The sequence below is a fragment of the Schistocerca serialis genome, chromosome 3 (genome assembly GCF_023864345.2).
Source record: "Schistocerca serialis cubense isolate TAMUIC-IGC-003099 chromosome 3, iqSchSeri2.2, whole genome shotgun sequence".
Classification (NCBI taxonomy): Eukaryota; Metazoa; Arthropoda; class Insecta; order Orthoptera; family Acrididae; genus Schistocerca; species Schistocerca serialis.
The window spans coordinates 76,213,774-76,237,028 of record NC_064640.1 but is presented as its reverse complement, the minus strand read 5'-3'; the positions used below and the strand labels follow the sequence as shown (position 1 = coordinate 76,237,028).

At 42.7% G+C, this 23,255-nt stretch overlaps 1 protein-coding gene across 1 annotated transcript in view; it reads right to left on the bottom strand.

The window, feature by feature from the left end:
- Positions 1 to 442: 442 nt before the first annotated feature.
- Positions 443 to 23,255, bottom strand: part of LOC126469737 (protein-serine O-palmitoleoyltransferase porcupine) — a 123,379-nt gene continuing 100,566 nt past the window's right edge. Inside the window, exons 7-8 of the mRNA XM_050096942.1 lie at positions 11,358 to 11,575; positions 443 to 1,325 (exon numbers count right to left, since the gene is read on the bottom strand). Coding sequence (XP_049952899.1) covers positions 892 to 1,325; positions 11,358 to 11,575 — 652 coding nt within the window. The 3' untranslated portion in view covers positions 443 to 891. The remainder of the gene's footprint in view (positions 1,326 to 11,357; positions 11,576 to 23,255) is intronic.

The following is a 23,255-nucleotide window of genomic DNA, read 5'->3' as shown; positions in this document are numbered from 1 at the left end:
CTTGAAGATGTCTCCCGCAGTCGGAGATGAAACATTGGGAATCGACACAGAATTCATCAACCGACCATGGCATAACAGCCCGGATAATTATAATGGACATGATATTTCCGGCCGTGAAAGTCTACACTTTAGTAATAATAGATTCATTTAATGCAAGCTAAAGTACAGTCAAAGCGCTTACTGGGGATATTATTTTGGACCATACTGTATATTCGTTTACAGCATTTTACACTATTTCCTGTTGAAGTGTTGTGTCTAATGGAATACACAATTAATTATACAGATATAGATTACTTCTGTACAGTTACAGCTTATGCATGGTGGGTGATTGTTTACTCCTATTTTTATGTTATATTTGTGTACTCCTGATGCAAGTATCACTGGCCCATTCAATTTAAAATATACATAAAATGGATGGAATCATGTTGAGCAGCCCAACTGCTATGGTTTACCACATCACTTTATTGTATTTTGCACATAAATAAAGGATAACAAAATAAATCCAGAAGTTTTTCAAGGAGCTGGTTGTTGTCAAACAGCTTTGTTCACTCTAAACAATTACTAAAGATTTATGCACAATGTCAATTTTTAAGCTAAAACTTATTTTCTTTTAATAATACTTTTTTGTGAACTCAAGACATTGCAAAAGTTTCCACCAGAAATAAGTTTGTAGCTGTGGACACACTGTCAAATCATGTCTATAATTTCTTACAGAGCACTAATTTATACATTGTAAAGGACAGCATGATGGCTGGAATCTTACCTGTACTGATATTTGATTTGCATTTCACTCTGCTGTTTGCTGCAAAGGCAGAATATCTGGCATGTCACGAAAAACTAAGGGAAGGATGTGTGTCGAGTGTTGGTGCTTGGAAAAGAAAGTATTCATATTTAAATAAGAAGATAAAAAATATATGTTCCCAGTGCAAACCAGTGACTGGCATAATTCAACACTGACCATTTTGCCAATGTGTGTGAGTAATTATAACCTTCATCTTGAAGTTTATCTGACATGTCAAACATTACTCCCAAATATGATAAATGAAATGCAGCAATTGCACCAAAGCCTATGTTAATCAATATAACTGAAAGTCTCTTTTCTTTGTAGCGATGTGCACAATCTTTCCTACATGGACGCACTAAAATACAGGCACCAAACACCGTAGCCAATTTCTGTCGCAACACGTATTCAGCATATGTATATGCTCCCAATGACAGTAGAACAGCTGCCAACTGAAAATTCAAGCCATGTAGCAAGGAACTTACAGCATATGTTGACAGAATAGCAGCAAAGCTTCCCATAGGTTTCGTGGTACGGAACACATCTGCAAAAAGAAAATGTCAGATGAAATTTTAACCTTATGTACAGCAAGAAATATATGACTCCTAATTTATATTGTGAATCCAACATTATTTCCAAGCATATTTTCCATATTGTATGTTTTCACATACATCTATTAAACTGGCAAGTAAAACTGAATACCGGGGTCTGCAATTTCCAGTTACTTTCTGGTGCAATTAATGAGTTAATTTATGACAATCTAAAATATAGTTATACAGAGTTACCTACGGGAACAAATGTTTTACAAATGAGCATTAGTATGTTTACTTATACAGAAAAATCTTTTATTTACACAAAAATCAAAGGTTAACATCTGTTTAATTACACATGGTCACTTACGAACAATTACATCATCCAAGTGTCAGCCATTCTTTTTAATACTATTTTTAACACTTCGCCAGAAGTTACTCTTAACTAGGGCCAACAGGTGTTGGTCAATCAAACCCATCTCCTCTTTAATGACAGCAGTTGACCCAATTAAATTTTTTGAAAACACAGACACACTCTTTTAAATCCCCTCCCCCTCCGCCCCCCCCCCCCCTCCCCAAAGAAGAAAGTCTGAGCATCTTGCTGGCCATCGCATGTCACCAAAGTGAGAAACGAGGTGTCCCAGGAAAGTATTCCTCACAACTGACATGGACGCATTTGCAGTATGCAGTGTTGCAGCATTCTATTCAAAATAAACATTCCTTGTGTTTATCTGCCATATCCACAATTCTGATAGAAAGAACTAATACATGTAGTAACATTTAGAGCTCACTGTGACTTTTACGCCACTGGCACAAAACACAACCACATGTTGTTGGGAGTAGAGAGGTCTTTCATGAACTATGTAAGGCTGTTGAGGGGCCCAAAAACAACTTGTAAGTGAAAATGTGGCTCACTGCTCATAAAAAAATACTGCATTTGAGTCACCTTCAAAGATCACTTACATACACACAGCAAAGAAGACTCCCTATTGTAAGTCTGCATCTTTGATCTGCTGAATGACCAGCATTCTATATAAATGGAATTTTAAACCGAAACACAACATCTTTCTTGCAGACTCTTGGCTCATCTGTAGACAGTGTGGATGTTGCCATGCAGATTGACTCAGGTACCTGATGATCGCCTCCCTCACACCTGTGGTGTTTTTAGGTGTCCTTACTTTTTTTATCAGAACCAAGTAGCTTATTCTTAAGAATGTTTCCCATTGTTCTGAAAGCTGTAAGCGACTGTAGGATTGTATTCCATCTTTCAGCTGTGTGAATAAAATGGTGATGAAATAGCCATTGTGTTGAATCAACAGCCCCTGCATTTAGGACAAAGGTAACATATGTGAACACGTGATTCCCTATCATCTACTGTTCAATTGCTACTAAAATGGTGACCAGGCCTGAAATGAATGATCTACGCTCCCCCTCCTTTCCACCACCTACTGCGGTGTGCTAGCCTGCTTAAGAATGTCCATTTCTCATATGTTACCTTGAGTAACTTAAGATTCTTTGTACTTCTGTTGCTTCTTTTAGTGAAACCATTATAGAATGAGTAGATGAAATACTGGCCATTTAGATCATCTTTGAAAGGCCTCTGTAGTTTGAAACAATGAAGAGTGTGTAGCTGAGAAAAACTATATGTGCAGGGGAGGACATTATTCCAATAATGGAATTTCACACGTAGAAATGAAACAAACAAAAAAAGCAAGATTGTTATGGTTTAATGGCTTATAAATATTAATGTCAGAAGAAACAGTGTGAGACAAGGTAGAATGAGGTTGGGGGAAAAATTGGTTCTGGCATTGTTTTAGGAACCATCCTAGCATTTATTTAAGTAATTTATAAAAGTGGAAAACTTAAAGCAGGTTGGTATAACGGGGATTTGAGCCTGTCTCATTCCCAATACAAGTTCAGTCTCTTAATCACTCAGCATGAAAATGAAACAAAGATTAACACAGATCACCATTCACCTTTACAATAATAAGTAAATGTGACTGGTAGTTGCTCAGCACAGCACAATTAATCTCTGGTCCATGGGCCTCTGATAATCACCAGTTTCTATGAATCGCCAGCTAGCACTTCCTACAACCCATCTAACTTAGCCCTCAAGCTTGCTTATTTTCTCTCCCTACTGTCTTTGTCCCTGCCTATTTGTTTTCTGTACCTATTCTATCCCTAACTTTTGCTACTGTTTTCTGTCCCTGTTATATCCCTATCTTTTGCTAGTTTCAGATTTATCCAAGTTCTTGCTTTTATCATGTTTCACCCCTTTTCCTTAAATGCCCAATAGTTTTTCAGCCATCTTCCTGTCACCTTCTCTACTCTCCCCTCCCCCTTCTCCAACTTCGTTCTATTTATCGTGTGCAGACTACCTGTGCCTCACGTGCTTCTGGGAGCTGTATTTCCATCAACTTAACTGATTTTCCCTCCACTTAGTTGGTCTATGCAACATTCCAGCATCTTCTCCACCTACAGCGTGTCGTCTTTTCTCCGCCTCCATAGCTGAGTTGTCAGTGTGGCAGAATACCATGCGAGCAGACCGGGTTTGATTCCTGGCTGGGTTGGAGATTTTCTCTGCTCGGGGACTGGATGTTGTGTTGTCTTCATCGACATGCAAAGTGGCGTCAACTGAAAAGACCTGCACCAGGTGAACTGTCTACCACACGGGGGGCCCTCACCACATGACATTTCATGCACAATTTAGCCTGCTAACTGCAGTTACACTGCAACAATCTTTCTGCTCAAAAGATGAGTTGGAGTCTGAGGGATTACTGAACAGCTGCTTCATCTTTGTGATCTGTCCTCTTAATAAAAATGGCCAAATGGTTATTTACAAGCCCAGATCGAGTGGAAGATAAAGGTGCATGGCAAAGGAGAAGGTGATGTTGGAATGTGACACAAATTCAGAGAAAACTATTTTCTCCAATAAGGAATAGTGATTAATGCACTTCTTTTTATTTTACACACAATCACAGGATGTGATTACTGATTTGTACCACAATACAATACAAGAGTGTAATTTTTTGAGAAAATGACAGACAGAATGTGCGGTTTTTCCCTGCTTATATCAAGTAGCAGCCTGTGAAGATGACATAGAAAAGGAAATTTTGGTCGACCACTGAAGTGGTGTAAATGTGACCAGTGAGGATGAAGAAAGTGAACTTTCCTGTGAAAAAAATCAGAAGCAAAATATATGACATCACAAGTCTAGAATGCATAGAAGATGGACCACTGAGTTGATAGGAAGGTACAGGATGGTTTTTGCAAAAAGACTCTGAGTAACACAGGGCCCAACATATTGAATAAAAATACACCCTCATAAACCAGAATTTAGGCAGCCTTATCTAATACCACAGGTCATAAAAGAAGTTGTAGAAAAGGACTCTCAGAAAATGCTGGCAATAGGAGAGATAAAAATAGCTCTGAGTCACTACAATAGCCTGTTAGTCATAGTGGCAAAGAATGACAATGTGAGGCTTGTTTTCGGCACCTGTTAAGCCAACAAAGTGTTTGGACCAAAAAGGGGTTACCCAGAGAATATAGAAGAGCTTAAAAAAAATCAAGGAAGTAAAAATCTTTAAAAGTTGTGATTTAATGTCAGGATGCCATCAAGTCCAATCAGATCTGGAATTCTGACAATATACAGCATTTTTAAATGAAGGACAATGTTATCAGTGCCGAATGAAGCCAGACTCAGTACTAGGGGAAGAATTGTTAAAGAAAATTATGATGTAAGTGGACAATGTTTCGATAGCCAATAAAACTTGGGAGGAACACATGAAGACATTGGAGGAGAGATTCAAAAGATTGGCACTTGCAAGTGCAAGAGTTAATTTTCAAAAATCTGAGTTTTTGGAGGCAGGAGATACCATTCCTATGATATATTGTGGGGCCATAGGGGATTAGACCTGACCCAGACAAGGTGATGGCAATAAGAGATTTCCTGATACCAAAAACATGAAAAAATTAAGGAGTGGTCCCTGGGATTTCTGTCATCACTGCACTGATGAAAAACCTTTAAATAGTGAGGCACTACATAGACAGTTAAAGAAAAACAATGAGTGGTGTTGGCGGCAGAATGTACAACAGATTTTGGAAAAGCAAATAAAGAATTTGGATGACAAACAAACATTGTCTCATCCAGATATGATAACATTCTACCTAGGTTGTGTGTCAGAGTCCAACTGCACCAAATGGAAGAAGAAGCTGGAAATGAGGAGACAGAAACAGTGGCTTTTGGCAGTCGTGTGTTACATGCCCACAAGCAAAAATACTCCTTAATTGAAAAGGACACACTGGTAGTGGTGTTTGGTTTCACTAAGTTTAGGTATTACCTTTCTGGGTGAAAGTTGATTGAGGTGACAGATCATAAGTGCCTGTCATTTATGCTAATGAGGTAGATTGACAAGGTGGATGCTTGCTCTTCAAGAGTTTCATTTTGATGTACAATACATGACAGAAGAACAACAGATGGTGCCAGATGTACTGTCATGTTTGCCATTAGACCTCAAAAGTCAACAGCCATAGCTTTAGGATCAGCTGAAATTAGAGAACAGTACCAGGAAAGGATAACGTGGACACTCAAAAATGCTAGAGAATCCGATAACATTGAATACCAGTAGGAAATAATTAAAGACACAGTGGAGACATCTGTAAATTAAATGCTAGGAATTGAAGTACGGCATGTGAGATTTCCATGGTTTGATGCTGAATGCAAAATGGTTACAGAAGAAAAGACCAAGGCAAATAAGAGGACACTACAATAACAGTGTACAGGCAGGATGGTAGGACACTATAAAGAAAAATGGAGGATTGAAAAGAGAACCCACCAAAGAAGATAGAGTGGATGAAAGCAAATACTGAATAAATGGAGCTTCTGAGGAATAAGGAAGAGCTAAGGAAATTCTATGGAGAAGTAAATCAAGCACAGAAACCCTTCAATGGTACAAGTAGTCTGATAAAAGGTGAAGCAGGAAAAATTTTAAGTGAGGAGAAAGGCATGTGTGAAAGGTAGTGTCAACACTTTGAAAAACTCCTCACCCCAGAATAACAACATCGAGAGACCAAACAGAAGTACACACAGAAAAGGACTGGCAGCATAAATCCAACAAACCTACAAGAAATAACAGCTGCCATGAAGAAACTGAAAAGGAACAAGGTGAAAAAGAACAAGGTAGCAGAAACACACCGTATCCCAGAAGAACTGCTTACGCAAGGAGGCAATGAACTGGAACGGATCTTCCTACAGATGACTACTTTAGTATGGTCAGAGGAGAAAATACCCCAGCAATGGAGAGAAGGGATAATATGCCCCATATAAAAGAAGGGAGATCAGTTTGAATGTGATAACTACAGGTGAATCACAGTATTTAACTTGGGTTAAAATATTCTCCAACATAATATTCAACCATCTCCTCCCACTCATTCAGGGAGACATGGGGTTAAATCAACATTAATTTCTTCCAGGAAAGTCAACTGCAGATCAGATCTATACTCTAAGGTGAATGCTAGAGAAAATTATCAAATTTGGAATTGGCATGCCTCTCTGCTTTATAGACTTTAAAAGCTTCCTATGACAGCATAGATTGAGAGCAATTACACCATACCCTGGCTGAAATTAAGAATCCCTAGAAAATTAGTAAGGTTTGTGATAATGACAATGAGTGAGACATGAAGTAGCATAAGAATGGGAAGTATGTTGTCTGATACATTAAACATCAAAAATGGGGTATGGCAAGGAGATGCACTGGCCTGCCTCCTTTTCAATGCTGCCCTGGAGAAGGTAGTGAGGGAAGCAAACCCGTTTTCAGAAAGGCACCAAAATTCCACAAATCAGAGCATATACTTGCTAATATGGATGACATAGATATAGTGGCAAGAACCCAAAAGGCAATGGAAGAGACATTCACCACACTTGAACAGGCTAGAAGGAACATGGGATTAAACATTAACCAGCAGAAATCAAAATAAATGGCTGCCAGAAAGGCATGAAAGGAGAACATGCCAGCCTAAATAACAGTGGGAAACTATACCTTTGAGAGAGCTGAGCTGGGTTCAACATTCACCTCCTCAAATTGCACTTCCCACGAAATCAAAGACTGCTCGTAGCCAATAGAGCTTATTTTACTCTAACAACACTCATCATCATCATCATCATCATCAAGGCTCCTGATCTGCACCACCAAGTTACTCATCTACTAGACACTTTTCAGTACCTGCACTCACATATGCCTCCGAAAGCTGGAACCTAATAGCAAAAAGACATGGAAAACCTGAGGGCATTAAAAAAAATAAAAAATAATAAAAAAATAATAATTTCTTTGAAGAATTATTAGTTGAATTTTTGAAAGAGGAATATGGAGGAAAAGCTACAATCATCAGTCGTACAACATTTATAAAGACCCACCTATCAGAAGAGCAGTGAAATCATCCAGATTCAAGTGGCCTGGGCATTTACCACGTATGTATGATGCAGAAGTAGCCAAAATGGCATTACAAGGAAATATAGGAGGACAAAGAGGGCACGATAAAATAAAAATCAGATGGGAGTTGGGAGTCACTGATGATCTCTGTAAAATGGGTTATAGAACTGAGAGCTCTAGCAATGGACCGAGATAAATAGTGGAAAATTGTTGAAAACACCAAGGCTCACAATGAGCTATAAATGGTTCAAATGGCTCTGAGTACTATGGGACTTAACATCTGAGGTCATCAGTCCCCTAGAACTTAGAACACCTTAAACCTAGCTAACCTAAGGACATCAAACACATCGATGCCCGAGGCAGGATTCAAACCTGCGACCGTAGCGGTCGCGCAATGAGCTATAAAGCCGAAGAAGAAGAAGAAGAAGAAGAAATAGTTTAGCCTGTGGATTGTGCTTCCAAATATATACACATCCTTTCATTTGCATGAAAGTAACTGAGAGTTTAATAAATTTTTCTCTTCTAGCAAACTGAATAACTTTAAATGTATATTGTACTAGTCATTGTTGCCCTCAGAATGTAAATCATTTCCAGCATTGTAAGACTACATATGACTGCCTGTAATGCACAAGACTGAAGCCTTTGCTTTCATACTTGACACATTTTTTATTTAAGTGCTTGTCTAGTACGAAAATTTTAGGGAAAATTAATAATGGCAGATTTTGTGAAAATATTGATAAATGTGTTTGTTTCTATGTACTTTCCTTTCAGATTTAAATTTAATACTTCCATAATTATTTGAATGAACTCAAGAAAGATACAATTTTACTACTTTTAGTATTGCATCATTATACTTAATAAATCTTGCTATAGATAATATTGTTGTAAAATTTCACATAGTATGCATGGATGAATGTAATGTGTGTGCATTAAAAAACTGTTAACAAGATTTCTTTCTTTGGAGTTATGAGGGTGCTATTGCCATTTACTGTCTTTCAGTTCATGGTAATTTGTTATTTAGATCTTTAGGGATAGATTTTCTACATTCTCTCTTTTCAAAATTTTGGGGGTCTTTCTCAGAAATGGAGGGTGATTTTTCTTTATTTCCAAAAATTCTTGCTTCTCGTGGATTTTGAAAACATCTAGTTGGGGGACATGAGGATACAGATATCAATTCTGTCCCTGGCTAACCGCATCTATCCTTATGCACCATTGCTCCAGCAAGGTAGCGTCGCTGACAGGGAAGACCCATCATGCGATCGGGGTGATTTTGGCACCTGTAGATCTTTAGGCGGAAGAGTGAGCCACTCTGGTTTGAGAAGCCATGCAAAAGGGATCATGTACAATAAATCTCTTTAATGTCATGGGAAAATAATTTGCAGAAATGATTGTATTTCATTACCCAGGAAATGACATTTAATTCAATTGCAAATGTTAAGTACCTACCAGCAATGGCCAACTCAAACCAAGTGGTGTTTAGTGAATGACTGTGGTTGTAGAACAAGTGAGAACCGACACATAGGGACATCTTACTTGTGACTGAAGTATAATAAATTGAGTATTTATTAAATCTGTGTTAACATCATTTAACCCTATCATTTTAATGCTAGTCTATTGGCGGGGATTATGAACAGAGTTATAGGAGAGAGAGATAGGAAACATGTCAGTAGGTTCACGGTCAAGAACTTTCATGATCTGGCATGTGTACCTTGGGTGTAAGTTTGCCTTCCTATGCTGTCAAGAGCCAACAAGTCTGACATCTATGAATTTTAATTAAAAAGGAGGAACAGCTTAAAAGATTCAGCTCACAAAACATTCATATATCCAATCACATATGAAAATTTGAGATGAAATAACTTTAATATTATGATGTTCATGTAATTTCTGTTACACTATGTCCCCTGGTTTCATATCACTCCTACAAAGATTAGCTATAGTACTACTCAGATGATGTAACAGAATTCCCCTTGTTTGTAACATAAAAGCAAATTATAATTTATTTTCTGGGGTAAGTTTTTTTAAGCCTGCAACAGCAGCTTCACAGTACCTGTCTTCTTACATTCAAATTTAGGAAATGGCTTGTTGGAGGTGTCAAGTGAAAGCGTTATAACATGACCTGGAAACAGAAATGGGGGGGGGGGGGGGGGGCAGAATTGTGATCAGAACACAGTGAAGTCAGAAGCAACCGTCAGTGACCCATGTGCCAAGTGGACCAACAGCTCTTATGCATCACAGCCTTCCGCATGACGAAATGAGGCAGCAAGTCACCAGGAAGTACTACAGCTCGACTCACTGGCAGTTACAACAGCTGGTCATTGCCTCTATTCCAGGTAATTCACTGTGAAACACAAATCCTGCTACCACCACAAAGTCAGTGGGGAGCAACAGCATTTAAGCTTGTCCAAACCAGCCTGTCAGCACTCTAACATCTGGGCGGTTAAGCCACATTGAACCTGTGCTGCTCACACTATGCTGATGATGCAGCCAAATCTACTGCCTCTGGGATAGGAACAGCTACCTACCATCTACGCATCTGGACACCACGGCAGCTCTGCACTTTTGACACCGTGGGAGGAGTACGACATGGGGATCCACCACTCCTCCCTGGCCTTATGGGACATCAACAGAAGACCTCCACACACTGATACTTGGGCATGACGTGCCCAGAAGTTCGCGTAGCAACCCCTGCTGGCCACACCTTTCCTAACTGGTGAATCCAACAATTTGGCAAAGCAGCAGCAGCAGCGTGTGCAATTAGCAGCTGGGAAATGCCATGACATTCACCTTGCCCACCACCTTTACTTGCAGTTCCAAGCCAATGCTTGTAAACGAGCTGCAATAAAGAAGTTCTTGTAACTTTGACCAGACCTTTTTTGGCTGCAAACCTCACATTTCTTCAGCAGAGAATCTCAGCCCACAACTAGCTATGCTGGAAATTTCACTGTAACCTACAGTGCAGGAGTCAACCACTGTTATAGAGGGAAAGAGCCTAAGTGATGAAACTGATGTCATTTAGACATTACATACCAATATATATTAATCCTAAAAGTGGTTACTGATGCTGTATATATACCATGTTAAATATTGCAAAATAGGAGATTTATTTTCCAACAGGATGTACATACTCGAGTGGGGTATGTCTTTCACAATCAACAGATTTCTCTCAAAAATGTGTATATGTGAAAAGCCACTAACGTTTTTTGTTGCTACCACTATAAAAAATCTGCTGTTTGTGCCTTCAGCAAACAGAAAAATGATACAGGAAATGTACTGTTCTTACAAGAGGAGAGGCTGCAACATGAAATTTTTTTTTTTTTTTTTTTTTTTTTTTTTCCTTCACAACTCCAAAGTGTAAGGTATAACGTGAAGGAAATATAACCACGTGAAGGAAATATAACCTTAAAATTAAAGGAAGATAGGAAACAATGTTTGATATAATGTGTATGAATTCTTTTATTGTTTACAATACGTGAAACATACGGTTATAATGTAGGGCCCAGTTATTTTGCACAGGAAAACCACAAAATAACATCAATCTTACAGAATGGAGATTGGTAAGTTTGTAATATTTTGTGTATTACACAGCTATATAAATGTACAGAAGAATAAAATACTCACAATTTTTCAGCCAATTGTGCATAGGAATGTTCCAGTACACGACGACTTGAACTAATGACCGAGGTACTTCAATAAACTGCGGTCTAGCTACTGGGAGGCTAAACAGTGGATCAGTTCGTTGGCCAAATCCACATAGAATAGCTGATGCTTCTGACAAGAAAGAAACAAAGTAATGACTCGACCTGAATGAGAGAGCATCACGATAAGCTGTCCACCACCTGCAACAGACACAAAATTTAATCAGTATTTGGAATGTATTTTATATTACTTTAAATGTGTTTACTACTTTGAGAAGAATGTCATGGTTTCCAAAGCAGTGACTGTTGTGGGAACCTATGCAGACACACAACATTCTAGAAGGCAGAACATCCATATACCATGCTATGAGCAATCCCATTAGCTGCTGAGCATGCAACACCACAGCCTCTTCAAATATTTCTACCATTTCATTTCTAACTATTCAATGATGACGACTTAAGTTTTGAACTCTGACTTTAGTTTTATGAACATTATTCACTTTCATGTTCACTCTTGGATTCTGTCAAGTTGCTTATACAGCAAAGACAACTAAACACTACATTCATTCACTGTTCATGGTAAATGCAGGAATTTGGTAGTTCCTACTTCTGTGTATTCTTATCAGTTTGATGGTGATAATCTATTGACCAACATACACAATTATTAACATGATATTTACTGAAAAGTGGACCACGTACATCTTTGTCCGTCTTAATAATATTAATACAGATGCTACCACCGGTGATCACTTACTTTAGAAGTAAATAAACATACAGTGATTCTTAAAGTATTCTAAATGACTATCACTACTGTTGTCCACCTGCTACACAAAAATGGAGAAAGATTAGACCTTAACAACTATAGATCAATCCCCTCATTTAAGTGACCTAAAAACATTCTTTGTGCACCACCGCCGTCAGTGTCAGCCAGTTTGCCGTGGCATACGGAGCTCCATCGCAGTCTTTAACACTGGTAGCATGCCGCGACAGTGTGGACGTGAACCGTATGTGCAGTTGACTGACTTTGAGTTAGGGCGTATAGTGGGCATGCGGGAGGCCGAGTGGATGTACCGCCGAATTGCTCAACACGTGGGGCGTGAGGTCTCCACAGTACATCGATGTTGTCGCCAGTGGTCGGCGGAAGGTGCACGTGCCCGTCGACCTGGGACCGGACCGCAGCGACGCACGGATGCACGCCAAGACCGTAGGATCCTACGCAGTGCCGTAGGGGACCGCACCGCCACTTCCCAGCAAATTAGGGACACTGGTGCTCCTGGGGTATCGGCGAGGACCATTCGCAACCGTCTCCATGAAGCTGGGCTACGGTCCCGCACACCGTTAGGCCGTCTTCCGCTCACGCCCCAACATCGTGCAGCCCGCCTCCAGTGGTGTCGCGACAGGCGTGAATGGAGGGACGAATGGAGACGTGTCGTCTTCAGCGATGAGAGTCGCTTCTGCCTTGGTGCCAATGATGGTCGTATGCGTGTTTGGAGCCGTGCAGGTGAGTGCCACAATCAGGACTGCATACGACCGAGGCACACAGGGCCAACACCCGGCATCATGGTGTGGGGAGCGATCTCCTACACTGGCCGTACACCACTGGTGATCGTCGAGGGGACACTGAATAGTGCATGGTACATCCAAACCGCCATCGAACCCATCGTTCTACCATTCCTAGACCGGCAAGGGAACTTGCTGTTCCAACAGGACAATGCACGTCCGCATGTATCCCGTGCCACCCAACGTGCTCTAGAAGGTGTAAGTCAACTACCCTGGCCAGCAAGATCTCCGGATCTGTCCCCCATTGAGCATGTTTGGGGGCCCCCTCAGGGCAGGGTTCACCCGCCTTAGGTGATTACTCACACCTCAGGTGACACCTCCTGAATTCCTGCAAGAGGGGGGACTGATGACCATAGATGTTAAGTCCCATAGTGCTCAGAGCCATTTGAACCTGAAGAGGGACCAACTGGCAATTTGAGTACGTAACAGCTCAGGCAATCACCTCTCCCTGGACCAGGGAGTACAGGTGAACCCTACCTGTTGACCCGGGTCTGGAAATTACGTATTACCCAGGGACCTTTTACATAGCAGGCACATGGGCTGGCCTTCAGGTGCACACAGGGAGGAAGAAGAAACAAAGAGGAACCTCAAACATCAAAGCAGAGGAACGATAGGAGATGGAGAATGAAGAAAGAAAGAAAGAAAGGCTGGGGTCCCATGGTAGTAAAGCATGAACTCACCACAGTGTGTCGAGCCCCTTGTGGGGGGGGGGGGGGGGGGTATTTAAGTGTCTTGTTTCCTAATCTGATTGCATCAGCATCACCTGATTTAATTTGACTACATTCTATTATCCTTGTTTTGCTTTTGTTGGTGGATGTTCATCTTATATCCTCTTTCAAAACACTTTCCATTCTGTTCAACTACTCTTCGAAGTCCTTTGCCGTCTGTGACAGAATTACAATGTCATCAGCAAACTTCAAAGTTTTTATTTCTTTTCCCTGAATTTTATTTCCTACTCCAAATTTTTCTTTGATTTCCGTTACTGCTTGTTCAATGTACAGATTAAATAACATGGGGAAAAGTTACAATCCTTTCTCGTACCCTGCTAAGCCACTGCTTCTCTTTCGTGCCCCTTGACTCTTAACTGCCATCTGGTTTCTGTATAAGATGTAAATAACCATTTACTATTTTGTAGTTTACTTCTGCTACCTTCATAATTTTAAAGAATTTATTCTATTCGACACTGTCAAAGGCTTTCTCAAAGGCTACAAATGTAGGTTTGCCTTTCCTTAACCTATCTTCTGAGATATGTTGTAGGGTCAGTATTGTCTCGCATGTTCCAACATTTCTCCGGAATCCACACTGATCTTCCCTGAGGTCTGTTTCTACCAGTTTTCCCATTCTTCTGTAAAGAATTTGTGTTAGTATCTTGCAACCATGGTTGCAAGGTAAAGCCCTTTACAGGATCTGAATTCCTTCCCATCAAGCTAAAGCCCCAATGATGATGACCAAAAAGCCTCAGTTATGTGAAATAACTGATATACATCTATGTAATAGCAACAATGAAAAACTGTTACATTATAATGAGCAATTGGTGTACATACAATGTTTTAAGAAAGAGTTAAAACAAACTTAGTGATATTTACTGTGTGGAGACAGAAACATTCTAGAAAGAAAGCACATCCCCTCCATTTCTTGGGAACACAAGTATCACCTAAGAAACCTGAAGGTTGCTGCCCAAAGCATGTCAAGCCTTTTTTTAAGCTGTTTTAAAATACTTTATTGGTGAAACAAACCCCTCTGCAGCATTTTTGTCATTACTAGACTCTTCTTCAACCTGTGCTGTTTTAGCTTTTCTGTAACGTCTTCTTGTTCTTTTGCACAAATTATACAGTTCCTCACTGAATCCAAACACGGAAGTCTATCTGAGTAACATCCTCAAGTTGCCAAATCTCAAAGAGAATTTTCTGCAGCAGTCATGTCCACAGTTCTATCACCACCTTCAGAGTTTAGCAAGTGACACAACAGCTTGCACAACTGCACATAATATTGTGCCAGGATTCAAGAATATATACACAAATTAATTACAGAATATATACCATAAAACATTCTTTATTTGTGTTGGCATCATTATGGCTTCATACACCATTGAAATTTTTCTTAAAATGACAATATCCATACATGAAATAGTTAAAAACACCTTCACATCGTTTGTGACCAGTGTAATTGAATGAGGTCACAAAACTGAAAATATACATTAACACAGAGAAGAGGCAATGAAAATAAAAGAACAATATTTGCATAAGGAACTATTCACTAAAACGACTAAATGTAAAAGGTATCGTCTTACCAAAGATGTTATACTGTTAAAACTTAGTAGCTGACACACTTAGTATTTACTTCATCTCATAACAGAGATCATTATATATATAAGAAAAGCAACCTTCAGCATATACATAGTATACACATGTACGGCCAGTACTGTAGCAAACTGGGACCAATGGCCACTAGATTTTGACACAATGCTTTAGGTGAAGACCTCTAGAAGACTTTAGCAGCTGGTTATATAACTTACATAAAATAAATAACAGTTTGAGGAACAAAACAGAAATGTATTTAAAATTGAATAGTTGACATCAATACAGCTTGTCTTATAGTTAAACCAACAGGACTTTCATGATGACAACAACTAGCATAATAAGAATCTGCTGATGCTATATAAACCAAGCAATGTAGTTTTATTTAATTGTTTATCATATTGATACTTCACAATGGATTGATTGTGATGGTAACAGGTAATAACAACAGATTATACAACTATTACACTGAAAAGTACGTAAAATGTGTAACAGTGTATGTGATGAAAGAACAGCATTTTTAACACAGTATGCTACATGTTTTCATAATAAGCCTCACTCACAAACAACATTATGAATTATAATGGACGTTGAAACAATGTCAGGCAATTTTTATGTTTTAGTGATGGTTCTAGGTAATAACAATAAATTATTGGATTTATTAAAATGAAGAAGTACAAAATGTATCACAATATAGGTAAAATAAAGAGATATTGTAAAAGAAAAAAATAACAAAAACTGCATTTAGCTCTGTGACTGGATACTTACCAACTGCATACATAAAACTACAACCCTTAGGATCGTGGGATTTATTGTAATCTTACCCATTTTATGTAACATTGCTCAACATCCACTAACAGAAATGTATGTATCAGTAACTAAGTTTGTGCCATACTCTATCACATGTTTGGCATCCCCACTCTTGCGAGAAAAACCTTACATAATCACACTTTATACAATTTCCAGTTCACATTTGTGCGATTTTGTCATTTGCATTGGAAATGTTTCTTATAATTTCTTTCACTGAGTACACATCTAATAAAATTAAAAATATTCTGAGATACTGGCCAAAGCCGACAATCCATTGTAAAATATCAGTATGATAAAGTATTACATACAATTACATAGCCTTGGTTTATATAACATCAGAAGATTCCTGTCATGCTAGTTATTATCATTAAAGTCCCGTTGGTTTCACTGCAAGACGAGGCTATACTGATGTCAACTGTTTAATCTATACCACTATACAGGGTGGTCCATTGACAGTGACCAGGGCAAATATCTCACGAAATAAGCACCAAATGAAAAAACTACAAAGAACGAAACTCGTCTAGCTTGAAGGGGGAAACCAGATGGCACTATGGTTGGCCCGCTAGATGTCGCTGCCATAGGTCAAACGGATATCAACTGTGTTTTTTTTAAATAGGAACCCCCATTTTTTATTACATATTCGTGTAGTATGTAAAGAAATATGAATGTTTTAGTTGGACCACTTTTTCGCTTTGTGATAGGTGGCGAGGTAATAGTCACAAACGTACAAGTGTGTGGTATCACGTAACATTCCCACCAGTGCAGACGGTATTTGCTTCGTGATACATTACCCGTGTTAAAATGGACCATTTACCAATAGCGGAAATGGTCGATATCGTGTTAATGTATGGCTATTGTGATCAAAATGCCCAACAGGCATGTGCTATGTATGCTGCTTGGTATCCTGGACGACATCATCCAAGTGTCCCAACCATTCGCCGGATAGTTAGATTATTTAAGGAAACAGGAAGTCTTCAGCCACATGCGAAATGTCAACCACGACCTGCAGCAAATGATGATGCCCAAGTAGGTATTTTAGCTGCTGTTGCGGCTAATCCGCACATCAGTAGCAGACAAATTGCGCGAGAATTGGGAATCTCAAAAATGTCAGTGTTGACAATGCTACATCAACATCGACTGCACCCATGCCATATTTCTATGCAGTAGGAATTGCATGGCAATGACTTTGAAGGTCGTGTACAGTTCTGCCACTAGGTACAAGGGAAATTACGGGACAACGACACATTTTTTGCACGCGTTTTATTTAGTGATGAAGCGTCATTCACCAACAGCGGTAATGTAAACTGGCATAATATGCACTATTGGGCAATGGAAAATCCACTATGGCTAGGACAAGTGGAACATCAGCGACCTTGGCGGGTTAATGTATGGTGCGGCATTATAGGAGGAAGGATAATTGGCCTCCATTTTATCGATGGCAATCTAAATGGTGCAATGTATGCTGATTTCATTCGTAATGTTCTACCGATGTTACTACAAAATGTTTCACTGCACGACAGAATGGCGATGTACTTCCAACATGATGGATGTCGGGCACATAGCTTGCGTGCGGTTGAAGCGGTACTAAATAGCATATTTCATGACAGGTGGATTGGTCGTCGAAGCACCATACCATGGCCTGCACATTCACTGGATTTCTTTCTGTGGGGAAAGTTGAAGGATATTTGCTATTGTGATCCACCGACAATGCCTGACAACATGCGTCTGTGCATTGTCAATGCATATGCGAACATTACGGAAGGCAAACTACTCGCTGTTGAGAGGAATGTCTATACACGTACTGCCAAATGCATTGAGGTTGACGGACATCATTTTGAGCATTTATTGCATTAATGTGGTATTTACAGGTAATCACGCTGTAACAGCATGGGTTCTCAGAAATGATAAGTTCACAAAGGTACATGTATCACATTGGAACAACCAAAATAAAATGTTCAAACGTACCTACGTTCTGTATTTTAATTTAAAAAACCTACCTGTTACCAACTGTTCGTCTAAAATTGTGAGCCATATGTTTATGACTATTACAGCAACATCTATCACGAAGTGAAAAAAGTGGTCCAACTAAAACATTCATATTTCTTTACGTACTAAGTGAATATGTAATATAAAATGGGGGTTCCTATTTTTAAAAAATAAAACGTTTGACCTATGGCAGCGCCATCTTGAGGGCCAACCATAGCACCATCTGGTTCCCCCTTCAAGCTAGACAAGTTTTGTTCTTTGTACTTTTTTCGTTTGACGCTTATTTTGTGAGATATTTGGCCTGGTCACAATCAATCGACCACCGTGTATATAAAGAAAATTTTTAGTTTAACACTGTTACCAAAAATCTCAAAAAGTTCTTCAAATTTTTATAACACACCCTAATAAACACTCAGATGGACATATGGTACATACACTCCTGGAAATTGAAATAAGAACACCGTGAATTCATTGCCCCAGGAAGGGGAAACTTTATTGACACATTCCTGGGGTCAGATACATCACATGATCACACTGACAGAACCACAGGCACATAGACACAGGCAACAGAGCATGCACAATGTCGGCACTACTACAGTGTATATCCACCATTTGCAGCAATGCAGGCTGCTATTCTCCCATGGAGACGATCGTAGAGATGCTGGATGTAGTCCTGTGGAACGGCTTGCCATGCCATTTCCACCTGGCGCCTCAGTTGGACCAGCGTTCGTGCTGGACGTGCAGACCGCGTGAGACGACGCTTCATCCAGTCCCAAACATGCTCAATGGGGGACAGATCCGGAGATCTTGCTGGCCAGGGTAGTTGACTTACACCTTCTAGAGCACGTTGGGTGGCACGGGATACATGCGGACGTGCATTGTCCTGTTGGTACAGCAAGTTCCCTTGCCGGTCTAGGAATGGTAGAACGATGGGTTCGATGGCGGTTTGGATGTACCATGCACTATTTAGTGTCCCCTCGACGATCACCAGTGGTGTACGGCCAGTGTAGGAGATCGCTCCCCACACCATGATGCCGGGTGTTGGCCCTGTGTGCCTCGGTCGTATGCAGTCCTGATTGTGGCGCTCACCTGCACGGCTCCAAACACGCATACGACCATCATTGGCACCAAGGCAGAAGCGACTCTCATCGCTGAAGACGACACGTCTCCATTCGTCCCTCCATTCACGCCTGTCGCGACACCACTGGAGGCGGGCTGCACGATGTTGGGGCGTGAGCGGAAGACGGCCTAACGGTGTGCGGGACCGTAGCCCAGCTTCATGGAGACGGTTGCGAATGGTCCTCGCCGATACCCCAGGAGCACCAGTGTCCCTAATTTGCTGGGAAGTGGCGGTGCGGTCCCCTACGGCACTGCGTAGGATCCTACGGTCTTGGCGTGCATCCGTGCGTCGCTGCGGTCCGGTCCCAGGTCGACGGGCACGTGCACCTTCCGCCGACCACTGGCGACAACATCGATGTACTGTGGAGACCTCACGCCCCACGTGTTGAGCAATTCGGCGGTACGTATAGATAACACACAGGGGAGACATTGTTAGCAAAAAGCTCAAAAAGTTCTTGCCCAATTTATTTCAAATTTTTAAATGATGCTCTAATAAACGTTCAGACAGACACATATAGGGGAAATTTTGCTAGCAAATATCACAAAAATGTCTTGACCATTTTACTTCAAATTGTTTTTTGATACTCTACTAATATACAGACTGTCATGGGTTATATATTTTTTTAAACAACATTGTACAGATTTTCTGTTAAATCTGACTGTGAGAAAGAAAATGCTGTGCTGTGAAAATGTGCGCTTTGGTTTTCTTTCTCGCAGTAAAAGTTTTAACTTAAATATCAGGGCCTTCAAACCATTGGACAAATTTCTTCTACCACCATTTATAGTCTTTCTCCTCATACATAATTTTAAACAAAAATTGTATACACAACAATGTGCTGTTCATCACAGTCAGTTTTACGAGGAAAGAGGAATGTTGTATTTATAGCTTGTTGACTTATGATTGGAATAGTACAATGGAATCTAAATCAAATGAAACTTTGCATTCCTACCCATTCAATGATTAAAACTATGAGAAACACTGTCACTGAAGCTACTACCCTCACAGATGCAGCAGCTGGAGAGGTCTCTCCTGTACCACTCATATTAGTAAGCCAATCAAAATTCCCATTCAGTTTAAGTGATATCATTTCTCAATTGAGATTTCATTTGCTGTAACACTAAACAAGGCTCAAGGTCAGAGAGAGGGACAAGGAAATGATTGCGAAGAGAGGGGTTAGGAGGCAGAGGAGATGGAGAGAGATCTGGGGTGGAGCAAGAGATGGACAGTAAGAGGGAGGGATGAGGGGCATGTGGACAGTGAGAGGGGGGGGGGGACGAGGGGCACGTGGACAGTGAGAGGGGGGGGGACGAGGGGCACGTGGGCAGTGAGAGGGGGGGGGGACGAGGGGCACGTGGGCAGTGAGAGGGGGGGGGACGAGGGGCACGTGGGCAGTGAGAGGGGGGGGGACGAGGGGCACGTGGGGAGTGAGAGGGGGGGGGACGAGGGGCACGTGGGCAGTGAGAGGGGGGGGACGAGGGGCACGTGGGCAGTGAGAGGGGGGGGGACGAGGGGCACGTGGGCAGTGAGAGGGGGGGGGACGAGGGGCACGTGGGCAGTGAGAGGGGGGGGACGAGGGGCACGTGGGCAGTGAGAGTGGGGGGGGACGAGGGGCACGTGGGCAGTGGGAGGGGGGGGGACGAGGGGGACGAGGGGCACGTGGGCAGTGAGAGGGGGGGGGGGACGAGGGGCACGTGGGCAGTGAGAGGGGGGGGGGACGAGGGGCACGTGGGCAGTGAGAGGGGGGGGGACGAGGGGCACGTGGGCAGTGAGGGGGGGGGACGAGGGGCACGTGGGCAGTGAGAGGGGGGGGGACGAGGGGCACGTGGGCAGTGAGAGGGGGGGGGACGAGGGGCACGTGGGCAGTGAGAGGGGGGGGGACGAGGGGCACGTGGGCAGTGAGAGGGGGGGGACGAGGGGCACGTGGGCAGTGAGAGGGGGTGGACGAGGGGCACGTGGGCAGTGAGAGGGGGGGACGAGGGGCACGTGGGCAGTGAGAGGGGGCGGACGAGGGGCACGTGGGCAGTGAGAGGGGGGGGACGAGGGGCACGTGGGCAGTGAGAGGGGGGGGACGAGGGGCACGTGGGCAGTGAGAGGGGGGGGACGAGGGGCACGTGGGCAGTGAGAGGGGGGGGACGAGGGGCACGTGGGCAGTGAGAGGGGGGGGGACGAGGGGCACGTGGGCAGTGAGAGGGGGGGGACGAGGGGCACGTGGGCAGTGAGAGGGGGGGGACGAGGGGCACGTGGGCAGTGAGAGGGGGGGGACGAGGGGCACGTGGGCAGTGAGAGGGGGGGACGAGGGGCACGTGGACAGTGAGAGGGGGCGACGAGGGGCACGTGGACAGCGAGAGGGAGGGGGACTAGGGGCACGTGGTCATCGAGAGGGGGGGACGAGGGGCACGTGGTCATCGAGAGGGGGGGACGAGGGGCACGTGGTCATCGAGAGGGGGGGACGAGGGGCACGTGGTCATCGAGAGGGGGGGACGAGGGGCACGTGGTCATCGAGAGGGGGGGACGAGGGGCACGTGGTCATCGAGAGGGGGGACGAGGGGCACGTGGACAGCGAGAGGGGGGGGGACGAGGGGCACGTGGACAGCGAGAGGGGGGGGACGAGGGGCACGTGGACAGCGAGAGGGGGGGGACGAGGGGCACGTGGACAGCGAGAGGGGGGGGGGGACGAGGGGCACGTGGACAGCGAGAGGGGGGGGGACGAGGGGCACTTGGACAGCGAGAGGGGGGGGGACGAGGGGCACGTGGACAGCGAGAGGGGGGGGGACGAGGGGCACGTGGACAGCGAGAGGGGGGGGACGAGGGGCACGTGGACAGTGAGAGGGGGGGACGAGGGGCACGTGGACAGTGAGAGGGGGGACGAGGGGCACGTGGACAGTGAGAGGGGGGGGGGACGAGGAGGGGAGATGAACAGGGAGGAGAGTGAGGGTGAGATGAACAGGGAGAAGAGGGAGGGGGAGATGAACAGGGAGAAGAGTGAGGGGGAGATGAACAGGGAGAACAGGGGGGAGATGAACAGGGAGAACAGGGGGGGGGGGAGATGAACAGGGAGAGAGATGAACAGGGAGAACAGGGGGGGAGATGAACAGGGAGAACAGGGGGGGAGATGAACAGGGAGAACAGGGGGGGGAGATGAACAGGGAGAACAGGGGGGGAGATGAACAGGGAGAACAGGGGGGATGAACAGGGAGGAGGAGAGTAGGATGTGTATACAATTCCCAAACATATTCAACATTTGTGAAGCATTGCACGGTTCGTTAGTTTAAGATACATTTACATCTTGTTCCTTACACTGCTATTAGATCATGTAGATTTTAATTTAGTCATGCAGCCAGCTGCTAACAGAATCTAGTGTGTCTTCGCCTCAAGCAACGTGTCAAAGCCTAGTGGCTGTTGGTCTCATTTCGCTACAGTACCAGTATCCTGTGTATAAGCTGAATGTGGCATTTGTTGAATGCTGTAACGACATCAGCTGCTATTCTATTCACTTGCACCATGTTGGGCACACACACACACACACACACACACACACACACACACACACACACACACACGGTGTCCCATTTATCTTGACCCACCACCATAAATAACTGTTGTCCAGATGCAAATTACAAAATGTTTCAAGCAAATGTTGTTTAGCCACCAGGGGCATCAATCAGCATGATTGCCTTCATTGTAGCCTTTTTTTTTTTTTTTTTTTTTTTTTTAACGAAGATACAAACAGTGGTACGACTTTTTTAAAATCGCACCCTGAATTTTTATATGGCAATTCATTTCTTCTCCTAAATACCTATTCAAAAATTTATCACAGTGTACCATTCACTGAAACACAACTTCTTAAATTACATAAAACAACACTGATGTTGCTCCCAGCGCTTAGTGCAGGTATTGGAGATAATGGAACACATCCACGGGCTGACATTAACAGAGGACAAATGTAAACATCAGTAGAATGCACACTCGTCAATCTGTCAACCATTTTCAGTTGATGAGCTGTGTGAGTAGAATGTACACCAACGAAAAGAAGGTAGAAATGCTATTCATCTATGGCGAATGTAAGTTAACAGAACAGAAATTGCAAAACTGCTTTATTATGTACGGG